The sequence below is a fragment of the Paroedura picta genome, chromosome 17 (assembly GCF_049243985.1).
Source record: "Paroedura picta isolate Pp20150507F chromosome 17, Ppicta_v3.0, whole genome shotgun sequence".
NCBI lineage: Eukaryota > Metazoa > Chordata > Lepidosauria > Squamata > Gekkonidae > Paroedura > Paroedura picta.
This window is the reverse complement of record NC_135385.1, coordinates 7,522,482-7,541,116: the sequence shown is the minus strand read 5'-3', so window position 1 is coordinate 7,541,116 and position 18,635 is coordinate 7,522,482. Positions and strand designations below refer to the sequence as shown.

The 18,635-nt window shown below is 52.6% G+C and overlaps 2 protein-coding genes across 4 annotated transcripts; both read left to right on the top strand.

Moving 5' to 3' along the window:
* The first annotated feature begins 56 nt into the window (after positions 1–56).
* Positions 57–3,992, top strand: LOC143827566 (chemerin-like receptor 1). The gene is made up of 2 exons (XM_077317227.1): positions 57–1,806; positions 2,352–3,992. Exon 2 carries the CDS (start codon positions 2,406–2,408, stop codon positions 3,507–3,509), a length of 1,104 nt encoding a protein of 367 aa, XP_077173342.1. The 5' UTR covers positions 57–1,806; positions 2,352–2,405; the 3' UTR covers positions 3,510–3,992.
* An 868-nt stretch (positions 3,993–4,860) lies between these two features.
* Positions 4,861–17,307, top strand: PRPSAP2 (phosphoribosyl pyrophosphate synthetase associated protein 2). Of its 3 annotated transcripts, none has more exons than XM_077316373.1 (12): positions 4,861–5,013; positions 10,260–10,371; positions 11,062–11,213; positions 12,030–12,082; positions 12,486–12,552; positions 12,872–13,044; positions 14,002–14,117; positions 14,299–14,354; positions 14,695–14,843; positions 15,107–15,177; positions 15,903–16,049; positions 16,206–17,307. In XM_077316373.1, exons 3-12 carry the CDS (start codon positions 11,095–11,097, stop codon positions 16,362–16,364), a joined length of 1,110 nt encoding a protein of 369 aa, XP_077172488.1. In that variant the 5' UTR covers positions 4,861–5,013; positions 10,260–10,371; positions 11,062–11,094; the 3' UTR covers positions 16,365–17,307. The 3 variants fall into 3 exon arrangements, with proteins under 3 accessions (XP_077172488.1, XP_077172489.1, XP_077172490.1); XM_077316374.1 differs by lacking the exon at positions 4,861–5,013 and adding an exon at positions 5,050–5,143; XM_077316375.1 differs by lacking the exon at positions 4,861–5,013 and adding an exon at positions 8,067–8,195.
* Positions 17,308–18,635: the final 1,328 nt, after the last annotated feature.

Sequence of the window (18,635 nt, the reverse complement as noted above, 5' to 3'; positions counted from 1 at the left end):
GGGCAGTATACCTCTGCATCACAGGTGCAGAGAAAGCAATTCTGGCAACCGTAGCTGACAGGGGGCAAGACGAGGTGACCCAGTCCCGTGGCTTTTCCCGGCAGGGCTACTCTAACAACTGCGGGGCAGGCAGAGGTTCTACAGGTGCAGTCCCCTCTGGTGGCGGTGGGGGAACTCGCCCTGTCGAGTTTCTGCCTGTCGTGCAATGCGGGAAAGCTGCCAATCAGTGTAAGGGGAGGAGCGGAAAGGCCTAAGATCTTGCAGAAAAGGGCACAAAAGATAGATTTTTAAATACCTGCCTGGATCCCCAAAATATCCACGCGCCGGAGAGTCCTTAGAAAGAGAGGGCTCCTCCCCCCGCCCCCTTCACTTAAATGCTCCGGGAATGGAACGTTCGGCGCCATGCCGTGCGCGTCGCAGCCAATCCGCGCGCCCCGAGGGTCCGGCCCCCGGCCAATCCGGAGGAGCAAGCCGGGCCGCCCTCTCCCTGGCTCGCTCGTGATTGGCTGGCGGGGCCCGACCTGCGCCTTCGCTGAGATTGCGAAAGGAGCGCGCGCGCGTAAACGGAGCGGGACTGGGGCTCGAGCCTGGGCGCCTCCGAGCGCGTGCAGAGTGCCTTCTCGGGGTTTGGTCCCCCCCCCTCTCCCCACCATAGCATAACTCTCCTAAAGGGAAAGAGCTTTTGAGCACATACAGAGTGCCTTCTCGGGTTTGATTTCCCCCCCCCCTCCCCACCAAAGCATAACTTTCCTAAAGGGAAAACGCTTCTGAGCACGTACAGAGTGCCTTTCCTGTCATGGCTCTGTTTTCTCCTTCAATTGGGATCTTTTAAGGATGTTTGTGAACCTTACTAAATTTCCAGGGGTCATTTGTACTTTAGCGATGTTATTGCCATTAATAACTGTGTTACTAGCTTGGCTATTAAGATCCCAAATTGGGTTAGAAAAAAGAGTAGGAGCCCAGTTAAAATTTGTATGGTATATTTATCATCTCATTTTGCTCCCCCTTGGGGATCTAAGGTGGCTCGTGTCATTTGCCCTCTCTTTTTGTCCACACAACAACAGCCCTGCGAGGTTGGTTAAGCCTGAATGGCCTGGCAAGCGTCTCTTGCAGAGTGGGGGATTCGAACCCAGGCCTCCCAAATCCCAGCTCAACACTCTGATTGCTACCTGACACTGGATCTCTTACTGTAATGTATTTTCCTTAACAGAATAATATACCGATTTAACATTGCATTTTTCAAGGGCTTTTGATTGGCCGATGGAAATCTAACTGACCGTATGCAGATTTAAATAATGTCATTTTGGTATCACTGATTTTATTCCTCCTTCTCTTTCCCAATGTATTTTTCAAAAATTAACCACCTCCTCCACTTGGGCTTCCTCTCTGTGTGTGGCTTCTACCTGAGACTATTTTGTGGTTGGCTCCGCCTCTTGTAGCAGCCATTGTGTGGCCACGCCCACCACCCAAAGGTGCCCATGGGCTTAAGAAAGGTTGGGGAACCTCAAAAATAGATGGGAAAGGGTGTTCCAGAAACACATGGCCACCCCTGGAAAGACCTCACCTCCGCTGGAAGAATCTCCAAGGAGTCAACTCTGGTAAAAAAAAACATATTGAGGAACAAGAGGATGGAATAAATTAGATCCTGTGAATTCCCCCTCAACTCAGAGCCATGGGAAGAAGGGGAGGAAAGGCAAGGTCTTGTGAATCACCCTCTCGTAAGTCATCTTGACGGACTGGTATTCAAAACCACTGCAACAAAATTCGGAAGACCGAGGGCTTCTCTCCAAGAGGCCAAAAGAACTGGTGAGTCCTTCCATCTTTCCCTTGCCAATTGATGCTTTATGCCCCAAAACTTTGAGACCATTTGGATTATTTTGGACAATCACTGGGAAGGATAAAGAGGATAGGATTGGGGCAGTTTTCTTTTTCCGTCACAGTGGTTATAAATAAATCGCTTTGGTTCCTGAAAGCCTCTTTATTTAACACTGAGCCAGAATAGCAAATTACGGGCCAGGCCAATCCAAAAGAACATGGAACGGAAAGATTTGTGCCATCCATGAATACATTTTAATTACAAATGTCCAAATTGCCATCAGCTGCATTCAAAATAATTTTGCCATTGTCCCGTGACCAGAGCTGCCAAAATTTCAAGTGGGGCTTGTTTCCCTCGGCTGAAGCTATTGATGGAATTGGGGACCCTCTGAGTGGGTAGATAGATGTGAATTTCCTGCATTCTGCAGAGGACTAGATGACTCTGAAGGTCCCTTCCAAAAATGATTCTATGATCAGACCTACCAGTGTTCACAATGGATTTAATATCTGTCTTCTTGCTCTTCTTTCCTCAAAAGTTTCATTGATTGATGGTGGTTATAAGACCCTGAGGTCTGGAGACTCCGCTGGGGATGGAGAACGCCTCTTCTTCGACCTTATTCACCCCCTCGTCTCACGGAAACGCCACCTGGCACGCCAACGACTACCGTGCTCTCCAGAGAATCATGCACACCCTCTCCATGGTCGTTTACGGCGTCGCCTGTCTCCTGGGGGTGACCGGGAACGGCCTCGTCATCTGGATCGCCACCTTCCGGATGAAGAGGACGGTCAACGCCGTGTGGTTCCTCAACCTAGCAGTGGCCGATTTCATCTTCACGTTCTTCCTGCCGCTGAGCATCGCCTACACGGCTCTGGGCTTCCACTGGCCCTTCGGAAAGCTCCTGTGCAAGCTGAACAGCACGATCGCCTTCCTGAACATGTTTGCCAGCGTCTTCCTCCTGACGGTCATCAGCGTGGATCGGTGCGCTTCGGTGGTTCACCCGGTGTGGTCCAGGAACTACCGCACGCCCAGGCTGGCGTCTGGCATCGCCCTGGTTGCGTGGACTGCCGCCTTCGCCCTAAGCGCTCCGTATCTCGTCTTCCGGGACACTGCGATGAATTCCAGGCACGTGGTCAGCTGCTACAATAATTTCGCTCTGTCCAGCAACTACGACTCTGAGGAGGCCCGAAGGATCTGGAAGTTCCGGCACAGAGTCATGATCGTCACCCGGTTTCTGTTTGGCTTCCTGGTCCCGTTTTTGGTGATCCTGGTTTGCTACGGCCTGGTCGTGTTCAGGATGAAGAAGAGGCACCTGGCCAAGTCCGGCCGGCCGTTCCGCATCATCTTTGCCGTGACGGGGTCCTTCTTCCTGTGCTATTTCCCTTACCACGTCTTCTCCTTGCTGGAAATGTCCAGAACGTCCTCCAGGCACGGGCTCAAGGTCGCCCTGTACATCGGGGTTCCGTTGGCGTCCAGCCTGGCTTTCTTCAACAGCTGCGTCAACCCGATACTCTACGTGTTCGTTGGACAGAAGACCTTCCGGAAGTCGATCCTCTCGGCGTTCGAAGGGGCTTTCGGCGAGGACTCGCTCCTGTCCACCTGGTCCAGCAAGAGGAAATCCAGATCCGTTTCCCAGGCTGAGATTCAAATGCCCAACGGGTTCCCGCTTGTGCCAAATTATCCGTCGGAACCGTAAGCAAGTGACTGTTGACTTTGCTTCTTCGTACTGGTGCCGACTGAGTTCTTTGGCTCGCCCTGGCTCGGTTGGGTTGCAAGAAAGAAGCCGAGCATGATATTCGACCCTTACGATTTTCACATTTTCAGACACATCAGTCAAACGTAGGAATGCTGGGTGGTGTCATTCTGGGCATATGTGAGTTCCCCAAATAATCTGAGAACTCATTGGGATTTTTTTCAACTGTGTCACAGTCACTTGGTACCGGTGTATAAATCTTTCTCAGTTGGCCTCAAAGATCAAGTTTGGGCCGGAAGGCATGGACCAAAACATTATAAATAAAACCACGCAGATGTTTCCAGTCCAGTGTGCTCCTGCCATTTTAAGCAGTCTCGATCAGATGGCTCTACATTGTTGTAGCTTCTTTGGTTGTTTTTTTCCCCTTGCTGTGTTTTGCAAACCGAAGAGCATTTTGTTTTAATAAATTAAAATATCTTGCTGGTGGACGTGAAGACAATTTTTGGTCTGGGGTGTGTGTGTGTGTGTGGGGGGGGATCAGCTTAAAAACTGACCCCCATCTGTCCTGTGTGGATGAACTTCCAAGGCCTTTTAAATTTTAACATGGGTGGCTTTCCCAGAAGGGACTTTTGAGAAGGCAGGAGAACTGTTTGGCGTTTTGGCTGCGTCAGGAATCGTTCTAAATCCGTGAACTGGAAAAGATGGCAGGTTCCCAATGGAATAAGGAAGCAACTCCAAGGGCTTTAAAGCCAGCTGGAATAAGAAACTCCTGGAGATCTCCCCAAATTACAACCGAGCTCCAGATTTGAGTGCTCAGAGACAAGGGCAGCTTGGGTTTGGGGAACAGAAGAACCCTTATTGATGATTATTGGTTATTGATTTACCATTGTGCTTTTAGCCTGCCCTTCCTTGGTGAGGTTTAGTGCCCTAAAGATGGGACTCTATGCCATTATACAACAACAACAACAATAATAATAATACAACTTTATTTGTATAGCCTGCCCCCCCCACCCTGTTGGCTCAGCCCTACCCTTCCCCAAACCCTCTTTCTGCCAAAGCCCACCCCCCCCCAAAAAAAACCTCCAGGAATCCCCCGGCCCAGAGTTGGCAACCCTTTGGAACCCTCTCAAGGACTCCAGCCCCCACCTGGAAATTGGCACCCGCCTAAAAACCTACTCCCCGCCACCCCATAAGGCCCCCTAAGAACAAACTCGCACGCCTTGCCTCCCCCCTCTCCACCCCACGAGCGAACACGCGTGTCGGGCGAACGTGAGAACGGGCAGCACGCGTGTCAGGCAGCCTCTCCGCTCCCCCCTCCAGCAGGGCCGAGAGCCCGGCCTCCTTCCTTCCTTCCTTCCTTCTTTCCCCGCCTCCCCGCGAGAGGCGCCGCCGCCGCCTCCTCCTCCTCCGCCATCTTGCCGGGTCCGCGGCCTAGTCGCGCTGGCCGAGCCGGGAGCCTCGCGTGGGGGCGCGGCCGCCTCGGGGGTCGAGGGCGGCGGCGGGGCAGGTACGGGAGGGCGGGGTCGGGCGGGAGGCCTGTCGAGGGCGGGGCCGGGGCCGCTCCCCTTTCCCGCCGAGGGGAGGGGGCTTCCGCAGCCGGCTTCTCCCCGCGGTGGCTTCAGGGGGTCGCCCGTGGGGTACGGAGGCCTGGGGGGGGGGTCGCCCATGGATCTGGGGGGCTGCGAGGGGGGGTCGCCCATAGGAGATGAAGGGCTGGGGGGGGGGGCTGCTTCGTGCCATGTGGGGGGCGGGGAGGGGGTCGCCCATAGAATTGGGGGGCTGGGAGGGGGTCTTCCATGGGGTATGAAGGGCCAGGAGGGGCGGGGGTCCTCCAGGGCATTGGGATATGGAGGGCTGGGGGGGGGTCTCATTCAATAGGGGTCTCCCGTGGGATATGGAGGGCTGGGGGGGTCTCTTGTTCAATATGGAGGGCTGGGAGGGGGTCTCTTGTGGGATATGGAGGGCTGGGGGGGTCTCATTCAATATAGAGGGATGGGAAGGGGTCTCCCATAGGATATGGAGGGCTGGGGGGGTTTCATTCAATATAGAGGGATGGGAAGGGGTCTCTCGTGGGATATGGAGGGCTGGGGGGGTCTCTTGTTCAATATGGAGGGCTGGGAGGGGGTCTCCCATAGGATATGGAGGGCTGGGGGGGTTTCATTCAATATAGAGGGATGGGAAGGGGTCTCTCGTGGGATATGGAGGGCTGGGGGGGTCTCTTGTTCAATATGGAGGGCTGGGAGGGGGTCTCCCATAGGATATGGAGGGCTGGGGGGGTTTCATTCAATATAGAGGGATGGGAAGGGGTCTCTCGTGGGATATGGAGGGCTGGGGGGGTCTCTTGTTCAATATGGAGGGCTGGGAGGGGGTCTCCCATAGGATATGGAGGGCTGGGGGGGTCTCATTCAATATAGAGGGATGGGAAGGGGTCTCTCATGGGATATGGAGGGCTGGGGGGGTCTCTTGTTCAATATGGAGGGCTGGGAGGGGGTCTCCCATAGGATATGGAGGGCTGGGGGGGTTTCATTCAATATAGAGGGATGGGAAGGGGTCTCTCGTGGGATATGGAGGGCTGGGGGGGTCTCTTGTTCAATATGGAGGGCTGGGAGGGGGTCTCCCATAGGATATGGAGGGCTGGGGGGGTTTCATTCAATATAGAGGGATGGGAAGGGGTCTCTCGTGGGATATGGAGGGCTGGGGGGGTCTCTTGTTCAATATGGAGGGCTGGGAGGGGGTCTCCCATAGGATATGGAGGGCTGGGGGGGTCTCATTCAATATAGAGGGATGGGAAGGGGTCTCTCATGGGATATGGAGGGCTGGGGGGGTCTCTTGTTCAATATGGAGGGCTGGGAGGGGGTCTCCCATAGGATATGGAGGGCTGGGGGGGGTCTCGTTCAATATAGAGGGATCGGAAGGGGTCTCCCATAGGATATGGAGGGCTGGGGGGGTCTCATTCAATAGGGGTCTCCCGTGGGATAGAGAGGGCTGGGAAAGGGGTCGTCCCTAGCATATGGAGGGTTGGGGGTCTCCTGTGGGATGGGGGGGTTGCTCATGCAATATGGGGGTCACTCATGATTTAGGGAGGGTGGGGGGCTTGCTGCGACCACAGTGGGCGTGGGAGAAATAAGGTAAGTGTGTGTGTTGTTGTTTTGGGTGGGGGGAGAGGGTCCCAGCTACCACATTAGTTATGGGGAAAGGGGGGGGGAGGTGCAGCCCGTCCCACCCTGGAAGCCCCCTTTGTATAAAGAGGCAGCCTTTTAAAATTAAAACAGGAGATTCGTTGTCGGTTTCCTTATCTAGCTTTTGTTTAAAGCGCCTTGTTTACATAGGATGTAATGTACAAGACTTGCCTGCCTTGTATATTACATCCTGTGTTAACAAGGTGCTATATATACTTTCCTGTCTTGTATTTACAGTTTATTGTTGTTTCCTTCAACATATAACATAGAGACAGCACTGAAGAATCAACCTTTTCATTGAATGCTTGTTGCTGTTTTCTTAAGGGATAATGATGATCCGTATATTCCTTATTGATCTTTCTATCTTATATAGTTTCCTTAGTATATATTTGCAACACTTAATATATTGTTTAGTAGAAGGGTTTTCTTAGGATATAAGGCATATACTGCACTTAATCTGTCTTTTATTTAAAGTTCACTGTTTTCTTAAAATGGATAGATGACACTTACCTAACGTTCATTTAAAGTTCATAGTTCATTTCTCATTATGCAACATACAGCACAGTTATGTATCTTTAGTTTATTGCCTTCTTCATGTTAAATATATACAACACTTACCTACCTTTGGATTGAAGGGTTATTGCTGCTTAACGCACACAACTTAAAAAAAAACTTTACACTTTGTGTTTATCATTGCATGTCTGCAACCCTCCCCTGTTTTTTTTTAAATTTAAAGTTTATTGCTTTGACTGAGTAATACACACACATGTCTAATTATGGTTTAAATGGAGGGGGGGCGTTTGCCTTTCTCACTTCAAAATATACAACCCCAAACAATCAGACACCCTTTCCCACCCGTGAGCACCTCAAGCAGAAGGCAGTGGGAAAAAGAGGAGAAGGAACGGGGAAAAAGTCACCAAGAAACAGAGTAGGGCTTTTATATGCCTCTTCTTAACCCGGAACGGGCTTCTGAGAAATCCAGCTTCCTGAGTCTAAAGAGGGACACATGTGGGGAGCAAAGAGGAGAAACATATCAACAAGAGCGTATTCTAGGGCATCTGGTGCGGCAAAATTAAATTAAATCCCAGTCTTACCAAAGCAGGAGTAAACATCTGGTGCTCTTAAAGGTACCGCTGGACTCCTGTTAATTTTTTTTTTATTGTGTATTGTTACTATTGTTTGGAAACCACAAATACTTCAATCTGATAGATATTTAACAACTGAAAGGCAGAGTGTGTGCCAGTCCTCCCTGTGGGGGCCACAGTTCTGGGTGGAAGGTTTTTTTGGCTGCTGCGGAGTTACCCTGTAATTGCATGGGGGTGGGGAGTGAGTCTGGGGTGGTGGGGGGGGAAGAGAGGCAGGCTGCATGCTTATTAGCTTGTCCTCAATGATGCAGCACACACCTCCTGCACACAGAGATGTGAGCCATGACTCCTGAAAGCCCAGTCTTTAGGGTGCTCCTGGACTCTGGCTTCTTTTCTCCCGGACATAAGGAAAGGATTGTCACAAGGTACTTTTGTGAGTGTGCTGAAATCCTGTCTTGTGCTGCGTGGGGAGGCCGGGTCGGGTTGAGCTCTCTTCCCCGTTCCTTTTCTGCTTGTTCCATCTTCTCTTCATGTAAAAGCAGGCATGCCCTTCCTAGTCCAGGGCTGGCCAAACTGGCCCTCCAGATATCCACGGACTACAATTCCCATGAGCCCCTGCCAGCATGCCAGCCCTGTCCTAGTCTGTATGCAGGTGGAGGGGGGGGGGAATGGGACGGAAGCCTGTTTGTGATTTTTTTTTATTTCGCCATTGTACCATTTTTGCCTTCGTTCCTCCCCCTTCCCCCCCAAAAGCTAACGTTTTAACCATTCTCCCCGCAATGTTTTGCAAACAAAATATTAGTCTCTTTAAACGTACCCGGTTTAATGACTCCCCCCCCCACCCTTTTTCTTGTCATCCGGAAGACTCGGTGGGGTTGGAACTTTCCCTCCTTTCGATTTGGGAGGTGGACTCTTCCCGTGCTCCTTCTGATGGTAACCACCATTCCCCCAAGGAAGCACATAAGGGGAGAGGTTAGATGCTGTCGATCCTCTTTAGCCGAGGCAGGAGAAATGTTTGTGTTCATCGTCGGATGATGCTGGATTTTGGCACGCATGACACACTGACTGCGCTATCTATGGCTGGGAGCATCATTCTCTGAACCCTCTTTGTCGGAAGATTAGGACAGCTCGCTTTTGGGTTCTCTTCCTGCCTCCCAGATCCTTCCTGACTCCCGTACCCTATTGGAGCACTCCGGGCTGTTAAAGTAAACCTCTTGGATTTAGACTTTTCCTTTGTCTGCTTGGCTTGTGGCGGGTGACTTTACAGCCACGGTCTATCCCCTAGGCTTCCAATTGCATTTAGACAACAACCATTGGAAGCAAAACACAGGCTGAGCTATATTTTGATTTCCTCAAGTCTGCCTCTGGGCTTCCAAACTCCAAAAGGGGGTTTACAAACAAAGTTCCTGAACAGATATGTGAAACCTGAGCCCTCCGAATGTCAGTTAATTCCCCCTTAATTAATTTTTTACTCTCCTGTCTGTCACTAAAGTGGTGCAATTTCTGGATTATGCTCCCAAGCTTGGCTTTGGGGCTTGTTTTTTTTCTTTTCTTGGCAGGTGGGAACAAATCCCCGGCGGGATTCTGCATAACGGGGGGGGGGGGGGTGAAACTTTAAACGGGCAAGGAGTCTTTTATCATGCTTTATATATATCGCTGTAAATGGTTAACCGATTCTCAAGTCGTGGACAGGCGGCCAGGGTCAGATCATCTGCACCCGTGGAGAGCGTGCTTTCCTGCCCTCGAGAGGGACTCCGGAGAAAGTTAACAAAACATGCGGGCGGGTCTGGTTTTCGTTTTAAAAGCAAAAGCATTTAAGTGAGGTCCGTCCCCTTCGTTCCAAAGAGCGAAGAAGCGTGGCGTCTCGGAAATGTTTGCTGGCTTGTGAAGGCGGCACTTCTGTCTCTCCCCGAACAGGGAGCTGTTCGAAGGACTTCCGGTGCTCAAATCCGTGTGTCGAAACGTCTACCGCTGTGAAACTCAACACAAGCGTGTGTTTTTCCTTCGTGCTGAGCTGCCACGCCGTGGCCCCTTGGGAACGACGTCTCTAAGGGCTTGAGAGCACAGGACGCCTTCAGCAGTTCAGGGCAGGACTTTGGACCCGTGTCGCATTTGCAGCTTTCGTGGAATTCCCGTTGCCCGGAGATCTCTGGTCATCTGTGATTCTCAGGGGTGTCTTTTAATGCTTCACTCAGATTAGGGCGAGAGGGTAGAGAAAACCAAGAGTCGGTCCAAAGAGGGAATGAACGGCGGCTAGAAACCTGTGTTGGGACTTCCGTGGAAATGTCTATTTTAATATATATATATATTCTGACTGGCTGGTCCTTAATTCCTTAGCGTCCGAAGCTGGCTGGAGGCCCATCGTCCGGCTTAACTACTGCGTCGTTCCAAAAGACGGACTTTCAGGCGGCGAGATGAGGGGGGATGCCAGTGGGCCGACACGGCTTACCTGTCCGTTAATGTAGATGCGCTTTCGGTTCTTCCCACAGGTGTCCAAGAATGCTTGCGAGGGCATCGGGGCTACAGCAGAGCTGAGAGCAAGAGGCGTTCCCCGCTCCGTGCCAAATTTGCTGAGCGGTTTCATCTGTCGCCTTGTTGTTTGTAAGTAAGTGTGTGTGTGTGTGTGTGTGTTGGTGGGGGCAGTGGTTCTAAAGCCAATTAGAAATTAAATATCTGGGAACCGGAGTCCCCCCGAATTGTCCGTGCCCTGGGTTATAGGAGCCCCCACTTAACCGTTCCTGGCCAATCCCTCCTTTTCTGACCGTGGCAAGATGAAGGCAGGAGAAAGGGGAAACCAAACTGGTCGGACCAACCCAGTTTGGGGGCTTTTGGATTGGCCTGGAGGTGACCCCAAACGGAACAAAATTAGGTCTTTAAAGTTCATGCTCATTCTTAGTGGTGGGTGCAAGTGCAGACAGCGTCAAGAGGGGCCTGGATACACATCTGGAGCAGAGGCCCCTCTGTGGGTATAGATGGAAGACTCTGTCCGGGGCAGGGATGCTCTGTCTTCTTGGTGCTTGGAGGGCCGCAGTGGGGGGGCTTCCGGAGTTCTGGCCCTTCTGGTGGACCTCCTGAGGGCCCCGGAGCTTTGTCCACTGTGTGACCCAAAGTGTTTGGCTGGTGGGATCCACCTCCTGCCTTCTAACGCAGGGGTAGTCAACCTGTGGTCCTCCAGATGCTTATGGACTACAGTCCCCATGAGCCCCTGCCAGCAAACGCATGTCTCGTCTTCTCCCTCTTCTGCTGTTAACCGTCTCTCCCCCGGCTGACACCCTTCCTCGCTTCTTGCAGTGTCATAGAAGGGGGACGACCAAGCGGGATTTGATGTTTTGCGTGGCGCCCAACGGAACAGGGCCCATCATGAACGTGACCAAGGGCGGGCTGGTGCTATTCTCGGCCAATTCCAACCCGTCGTGCATGGAGCTCTCGAGGAGGATTGCAGAGTAAGTAGACGCTACATTGACAGGGGAATTCCCAGTCCATACCTAGAGTGATACGACCGTCTATGGCAGGGGTAGTCAAACTGCGGCCCTCCAGATGTCCATGGACTACAATTCCCAAGAGCCCCCTGCCAGCAAATGCTGGCAGGGGGCTCTTGGGAATTGTAGTCCATGGACATCTGGAGGGCCGCAGTTTGACTACCCCTGGTCTATGGTCATGTCAACCAACCCACCCCTCCCAAAATGGCCAATGACGGGCCTGGCGGGGGTGGGGAGGGGAGGGGCCTTGAGTGGGCGTGTCCACAGCTCTGCTTCCCAACCCTATTCTGCACAGTCGCGCCACGCTGGGGCCTTCTCGAAGCCTGAGAAACGATTCTGGGGTTTCTCAGTGGTTAAAAAGTGGAGGAAGGCGGGTCTAGATATAGGGTGAGCAATAAATTACCATGATGAAAACGATGAACAGCTTCCAAGGCCAAGCCGTTATAACAAGCTAAGTTCAGAAGGCGACCTTTCGTTTGGGTTTAATTCCGGGGGGGGGGGGGGGAAGCACGGAGAAGGAAAGGAACGTGTCAAAATGGCCGCCCCCGTTCCGGAAGCGCCCATAGGCTCCGAAAGCTGGAGGGAGACGTCAAACTTCGCTCCATTCCCGGTGAGGTCATGCAAGAACGATAACTAAGAAATCACGAGCAATGAAATCCAGAAGGAACGAACCCGTCTTTTGGCTCCTCCGTGGTCGTGTGTGTTCTCAGGGTGGTTTGTTGCTCTCTGGCGTTTTGCTCCTTGCCCTGACGCCCGCCTTCCCTTTCTCCCCCTCTTCAGGCGTCTCGGAGTGGAGATGGGCAAAGTCCAGGTTTACCAAGAGCCCAACAGAGGTGAGCAGGAGGGAGGGAGAGGCTGCCTCCCCCCATAACCCCTCCCTGGTGACTGTTCTGCAAGTCCTTTTTTGTTCGCTGGCGTTTCCACTCTGCCAGTCCTTGAATGTGTTCTGTGCTTGGCGAGGGGGGAAACCGCTTCCGTTCTGAACAGAAACATGTATTGGCCACCGCTATGGTTATGGTTGAAAGGCTTCTGTGAATTTGTAGCGGCACTTTTTGACTTGGCCTCGTAATTCCAAACTGAAGTGAAGGAGGGAGAGTTCCGGGGGGGGGGGGGGCAAGCAGGCTAGAGCCAAATGATGGGCCAGGTAAATGGGACCCTTTTGGGCCAGCCTTCCGCTTCTGTCTTGCATAGTTGCAGCCTCTGAGGGCCTGTGGTCTCTTTTTTTTTTTTTGGCAGAAACGAGGGTTCAGATCCAGGAGTCGGTGAGAGGGAAGGACGTCTTCATCATCCAGACGGTGTCAAAGTGAGTGGCGGCAGGCCCCGATCCGGGAGGAGAACCCGTCCGGCCTGAGATGTTAGAAGACGGGTAGCAGGGCAGAACGGCGATGTCCCTGGGTCTTTTCATTTGCATTTCATTTCGGTCTTTTGGATTTTTGATGCTGGCCGGGTCTCCCCTTTTTGGCACCGACTCTTCCCGTGTCACGTTCACCATCCAGTTTGGGCACTGCGTGGACTTTTCAAGTATTCAGAGGATGGGAGGGGTTTGCTTTGAAACGCCTCCTGTGTGTCTATAAAAACACACCCAATGTCCGTCCGGAGACCCAGCAGCCTTCCCGTTGCAGGGACGTGAACACGACCATCATGGAGCTCCTGATCATGGTCTACGCCTGCAAGACCTCCTGTGCCAAGAGCATCATCGGGGTGGTGCCCTACTTCCCCTACAGCAAACAGTGCAAGATGCGGAAGAGGGGCTCCATCGTCTCCAAGCTGCTGGCCTCCATGATGTGCAAAGCAGGTGAGGGCACCCAGCAGCGGGGCACAGGGACTGGCATGTTGTCCGTCCTTCCTTCCTTCCTTCCTTCCTTCCTTCCTTCCTTCCTTCCTTCCTTCCTTCCTTCCTTCCTTCCTTCCTTCCTTCCTTCCTTCCTTCCTTCCTTCCTTCCTTCCTTCCTTCCTTCCTTCCCTCCCTCCCTCCCTCCCTCCCTCCCTCCCTCCCTCCCTCCCTCCCTCCCTCCCTCCCTCCCTCCCTCCCTCCTTGGATCTACGTAGCTTCAGATAAGTAGCGACTGGCTTCCATTTAAAACCTTCCAATTCAGGGGTTACCCAGCCAGGGGTCTGCAGACCTCCGGAGGTCCGTGGGTGTTCCAGAGGGAATCCGCGACATTTCCCTTCCTGTCTTAATCTACTCATTCATTCCGTAGACCAGTTTACAAGTTTTAAAAAAAATTAAAGTCCAAGTTCAAAACATACTAAAAACTCCAGTTATGCAGTTTAAAACTACCGAGGGGCGAATTGAGGTTCCATCTGTGGAAAGTGAGACGGGCTCTTGAACAGGGAAGCCAGGAAATTTCTGCCGTCTTGTCCTGGCCTCGATCACAGGCCTTGCAGAACTGTTCTTTCCTGGAGTGGGGAGGAGTGATGTCAAGCACGTTAGTAACATCAGAAGGTGACATTCTGGCTTCAGGGCAAAAACTCTGGTAGAATTTGCTTCACACTATAGAGTTTTCCCAAAACCTAGAGTGTCACTACCCTCACATGCCAGGTGTTGTCTGCACATTGCATTAATTTCAGAGTGGGGGGTTAAGTGGGGGGGTCAAGGTGCATCTGGAAAGCATGGGACCCCTGCCCGGACCAGTGGGCCTGGCAACCGTAGTTTAGGGTATGTGAAGAACTGTAATGTAGGTAAACAAGGAAGTTTAAGACAAAAAAACAGAGTTTGCAAAATAGTAATTCTCTCTCCGCCTCCCCCAAGGTCTGACGCACCTGATCACCATGGATCTACACCAGAAAGAAATCCAGGGTTTCTTCAACGTTCCCGTCGACAACCTGAGAGCCTCACCGTTCTTACTGCAGTACATCCAAGAGGAGGTGAGCTACCACCTATCTCTGTTCTCCTGGCTGGGAGGTTTGGGGTCAGTCTCTGCCTCGCTCCGCAGAGTCCAGCACTGATGCTGGGGAAGGACGCCACTCCCACGCAGTACGGGGCGACGTTTTCTGCCAAAGACGTGAGATGTAAAAACTTGGCATTTCTTCTCCTTTCGTGTTCCAGATCCCAGACTACCGGAATGCTGTAATTGTAGCCAAGTCCCCTGCCTCAGCTAAAAGGTGGGTAACATCTGTTTTCAGAACTCCTGCGGTGTTAGAAGAATTCACTTCTTCCATTTCTTTAGCTTAAAAGCACCTCTAGCTCGGTAAATCTCCTCCAGACAGGCAAACTCAGAGCTTTGGCACACAGACACACAGAGAAAAGCTCAGTAGTTTATTCCAGAAGAGAGTTTGCAGTCACAAAAACTCAGTAGTTTATTCCAGAAGAGAGTTTGCAGTCACAAAAACGCAGTAGTTTATTCCAGAAGAGAGTTTGCAGTCACAAAACCAGCTGTCTGACAAAGACAAAAGCAGCCGTCTTTGGTTTGCCTGCTGAACTGTGCTTTCTGATTGCTCATAGGGCACAGTCGTTCGCTGAGCGCTTGCGGCTGGGGATCGCCGTCATCCACGGGGAGGCTCAGGACGCCGAGTCGGACCTGGTGGACGGACGCCACTCACCCCCCACGGCCAAGAACATCGCTGCCATCCACCCCAGCTTAGAGATACCGAGTCAGTGACCTGGCTAGGGACGCTTTTAAACTCAAAATGCAAACGTGTTTTAAACCTTAGAGCTTTTCCTTAAAAAGAAATCCCGGTCTGTCCCTGATGAGTCCGGGGAGGGGGGGGACTGTCTTTTTGAAACCCAGTCTTGGAGGGCAGCTGTGATGGGCTGGGGGGGGGGGGGCGGGAGGTGGCTAACGATTTGTGGGGTGTTTTTCCGATGACATTTAGGATTTGTGACGTGTTTTTCACTTTCCCCCACTCTCGCTCAGTGCTGATCCCCAAAGAGAAACCGCCCATCACGGTCGTCGGAGACGTAGGAGGAAGAATCGCCATCATTGTGGTACGGAGCATTTCTCGGTTTACTTGGCAGGGGTGGAAGGTGCTGTGCGGTAGGACCGGACTGGCAGTGATGGCCTGGGGTTTGCAAGGCGAGAGACGGAGCTGGTGCCCCTTTGCCTGCCTCTGCGCAGCAACTGGGGCTGTGGTGTCCCATCCAAGGACTATCAAGGGCCATAGAATCCTAGAGTTGGAAGGGGACCTCCTGGGTCATCTAGTCCAACCCCCTGCACTAGGCAGGACACTCACAACCTGCTTAGCTTCTGAGATCTGGCCAGCCCAGGCCGTCCAGGTCAGTGCACAAGACAGACAACCCATGTTAGCCAGGCTCCACCCCCTGCCCTCCCAAGTCAAGAATAAAATAAGCACGGTTTTCTGGGTGGGTGGCCACCTTGAAGAGTCTGAATAGACTTAGAACAGCTCCTTGTTTGGGTAAAACACGGTTTTATGTATTTTTTGGGGGGGTATTTCATGTCACCTGCCATGAGACGGCTTGTCCAATAGCGGTGGGCAGTAAATCTAAGTAATAATCCGTCCCGCATAATATATTTCTGGTAAGGGCTTGGAGGAGGAGTTGGTCTCATGGCTTAAATGCCACTCAGCGCTTAACACCCACTCAGGGCGGCTGTCCCGCCCCCGAGCGCCTCCTCCTCCTCCAACCGGCTTGCCTGTCTGCCCAGCGGCTCAGGATAATCTGATCGCCCCTCTTCCCTTTCCGCTTTGGGCCAGGACGACATCATCGACGACGTGGACAGCTTCCTGGCTGCCGCCGAGACGCTCAAAGAGCGAGGCGCCTACAAGATTTTCGTCATGGCCACCCACGGCCTCCTGTCCTCAGACGCCCCCCGGTTGATAGAGGAGTCTGCCATCGACGAGGCAAGCCAGCCGCCCGGCCTCGCCGGGGACTATTCGGGAGAGACAAAAGGGAGGGGTGGGGGGGAAGATAAATCGCCCAGCAAGGCTGCAAGACGAGGGTGCAGCTCTCTCTCTCTGTCTCTCTCTCTCTCTCTCCTTCCTTCTCTCCCTCTCCAGGTTGTGGTCACCAACACGATCCCCCACGAGATCCAAAAGCTGCAGTGCCCCAAAATTAAGACTGTGGACATCAGCATGATCCTCTCGGAGGCCATTCGCCGGATCCACAACGGGGAATCCATGTCGTACCTGTTCCGAAATATCGGCCTGGATGACTAGCCTGGAAGTCTGGAGAAGAGGAGGGCGGGGAAAAAATTCAGGGGCCAAAACTGGATACGGACAGGACGTTTCTTTTTGAACTGTGAATTTTTGTGGCTTAACCCTTTGTATTTCAATGGAAGAAGAACCCTTCCCCTCCCTCCCCCCCTTCCCCGCTCTGTTGAGTTGCTCCCCTTTAAATTTAGTAAGGAGATTTTGAAAGTTTTTTTTTCCTTTGCCATTTTCGAGGGGGGGAAAATCCCAGAAGACTTCACCAAAAACAGCAAAACGCAGGAACTTGGGGAGGGAAATTAGCCCCCTGGGTTAGCTACGCTGCTTCAAAACATCGTCCAGCGGTTGCCCTGGGCGGCCATTCTTGAAAAGTAGGTTTTGTGGCACCTAAGAACAATCCTGGTTCTTAGAAGAGCGGGTGGGTCACTCATTTTGGGATCGTTCTCCTAGCTGGGCGTGTCGGGGCTCTTCGGAGGATCCGCACTCCTTGCCCCTCAGAAGCCAAAAACTTGACCTTGTGGGATGAAGACCGTGCGCCTAATGGCCTTCCGCCAAATCCCTCCCCACCGGCTGGCCCGTGAACCGCTAGCTCAGAAGGACTTGGCGGGCTGCACCGGAGAAACGCGACACACACTCACTCCTGCCCCTCCGAAAGGGGCTCGGATCCTCCAGGCGGTGACGTTTCTCATTTCCAACACCGCTCGCTCGGACCGGCACTTCTGGAACGGTCGGTCGAAGGGACGACAAATAAAGCCGCGCCAAGTTTCTCAGCGTCCCGCCAAGCCAAAAAAACAACAACAAAAAACCATTCACGCCATCGTCTGCAGCTGAGTGAACTTTTTGAGGGTTTTTCTTTTTAGGTAGAAGTGCTTTTATAGGAGAAGCGTGCGGAATCTGCGCCCGTATTTATTGTTTGCGACAAAATAAAATCCCGGGTTGTTTTTTCTTCTTCTTTTCGGTGTGTGAGCTTTCCGCGAAATGTTGGGTGTGTCAAAGGTGGTTCTTTGGGGGGGGGTGTTTTGGGGAGGAGGGTGCGGCCCCGCCCTAGGGGGAGAGGAAACAGTCTGACGGCTCCAGGCAAAAAGGGCCAGGCAGGAGGGGATGGGGAAGACCCCATTCTGAGAGCCATGGAGAGGGACCGTGGCTCAGTGGGAAAGGCTCTGCTTGGCATGCAGAAGGTCCCTGGTTCAATCCCTGGCAGCCTCTCCAGCTAAAAAGAAGACAACTTGGGTTTTATATCCCGCTTTTCACTACCTGATGGAATCTCTAAAGAGGTTTACAAACAGCTGTCCCATCCTCCACTCACTGCGGGCACCCTGTGAGTTGGGTGGGGCTGGGAGAGCTCTGAAAGAGCTGCGACTGGCTGCAGGGCGCCCAGCGAGCTTCCATGGCACAAGTGGAGATTCAAACCCAAGTCGCGCTGGCTAAATTTGTACCCTGCCTTTCCTCGTGGTTCAAGGGAGCTTACGATAACAGTCGAAACCTTTTCAGGTAAAAGCAAAAATCCCCCAGGAAACGCTGTCTGTTCCACGGCCCAACAGATGTCACAGGGGACTCCCTGCCCTTTCAGAAAACACACCCAAGACCCGCTGGGCTCAGCGGAAGAGCTGACAGAACGGAAACATGTTGGCAGCTTCACGGCCCTCCCAGAGGCTAGAATTAGGTTTTTCTTCAATAAAAATGGGCTTAAAACGTCCCACGTTTCAGAAGCATCCTGCGGTTACGCTTTAGCGGAAGCTACTTACTAATTCGTGGTGACCGAAGGAACACCACATTAACGGACGCTGTAAATGTTTATCAGGGAGGGAGGGAGGGAGGGGGCCAAGTTGGCCAGCTAGAAAAAATATTTGAAAGCTGCAGGGGAGAGACTTAAAAACCCACCACCTGTGAGTTCTGTAAAAGGTGGGTTGCACGACACCGGTGTGTTCTGGCCCGTGGGTGTTTCCGGTGTGTTGCACCAGGGCCAGCGACATGACTCAAACCCTGCAAGTGATTTGTGGGGCAATGTGGGATGGAGACCTAGAAATGAGGCGCAGCAGAGAATCACATTCTGTGCACACTTCCTGTGGAAGCTGTAGGCCTTGAACAATAGGGTGGCCCGCTCCGCAGGGTTGTAGAACAGCAGGAAAAATCCTGAGCTTGGTAGGAAACTCTCTCCAATCAGGTGGGAGAGACTCCTTGGATCTGAGGAAGTCACTGAGATCTGTGCAGGTTTGCTATCACACCTGTGACACCAACGTCAAGTTAGTTCCGTCCACAGACCCTTGCATGCAAAGATCA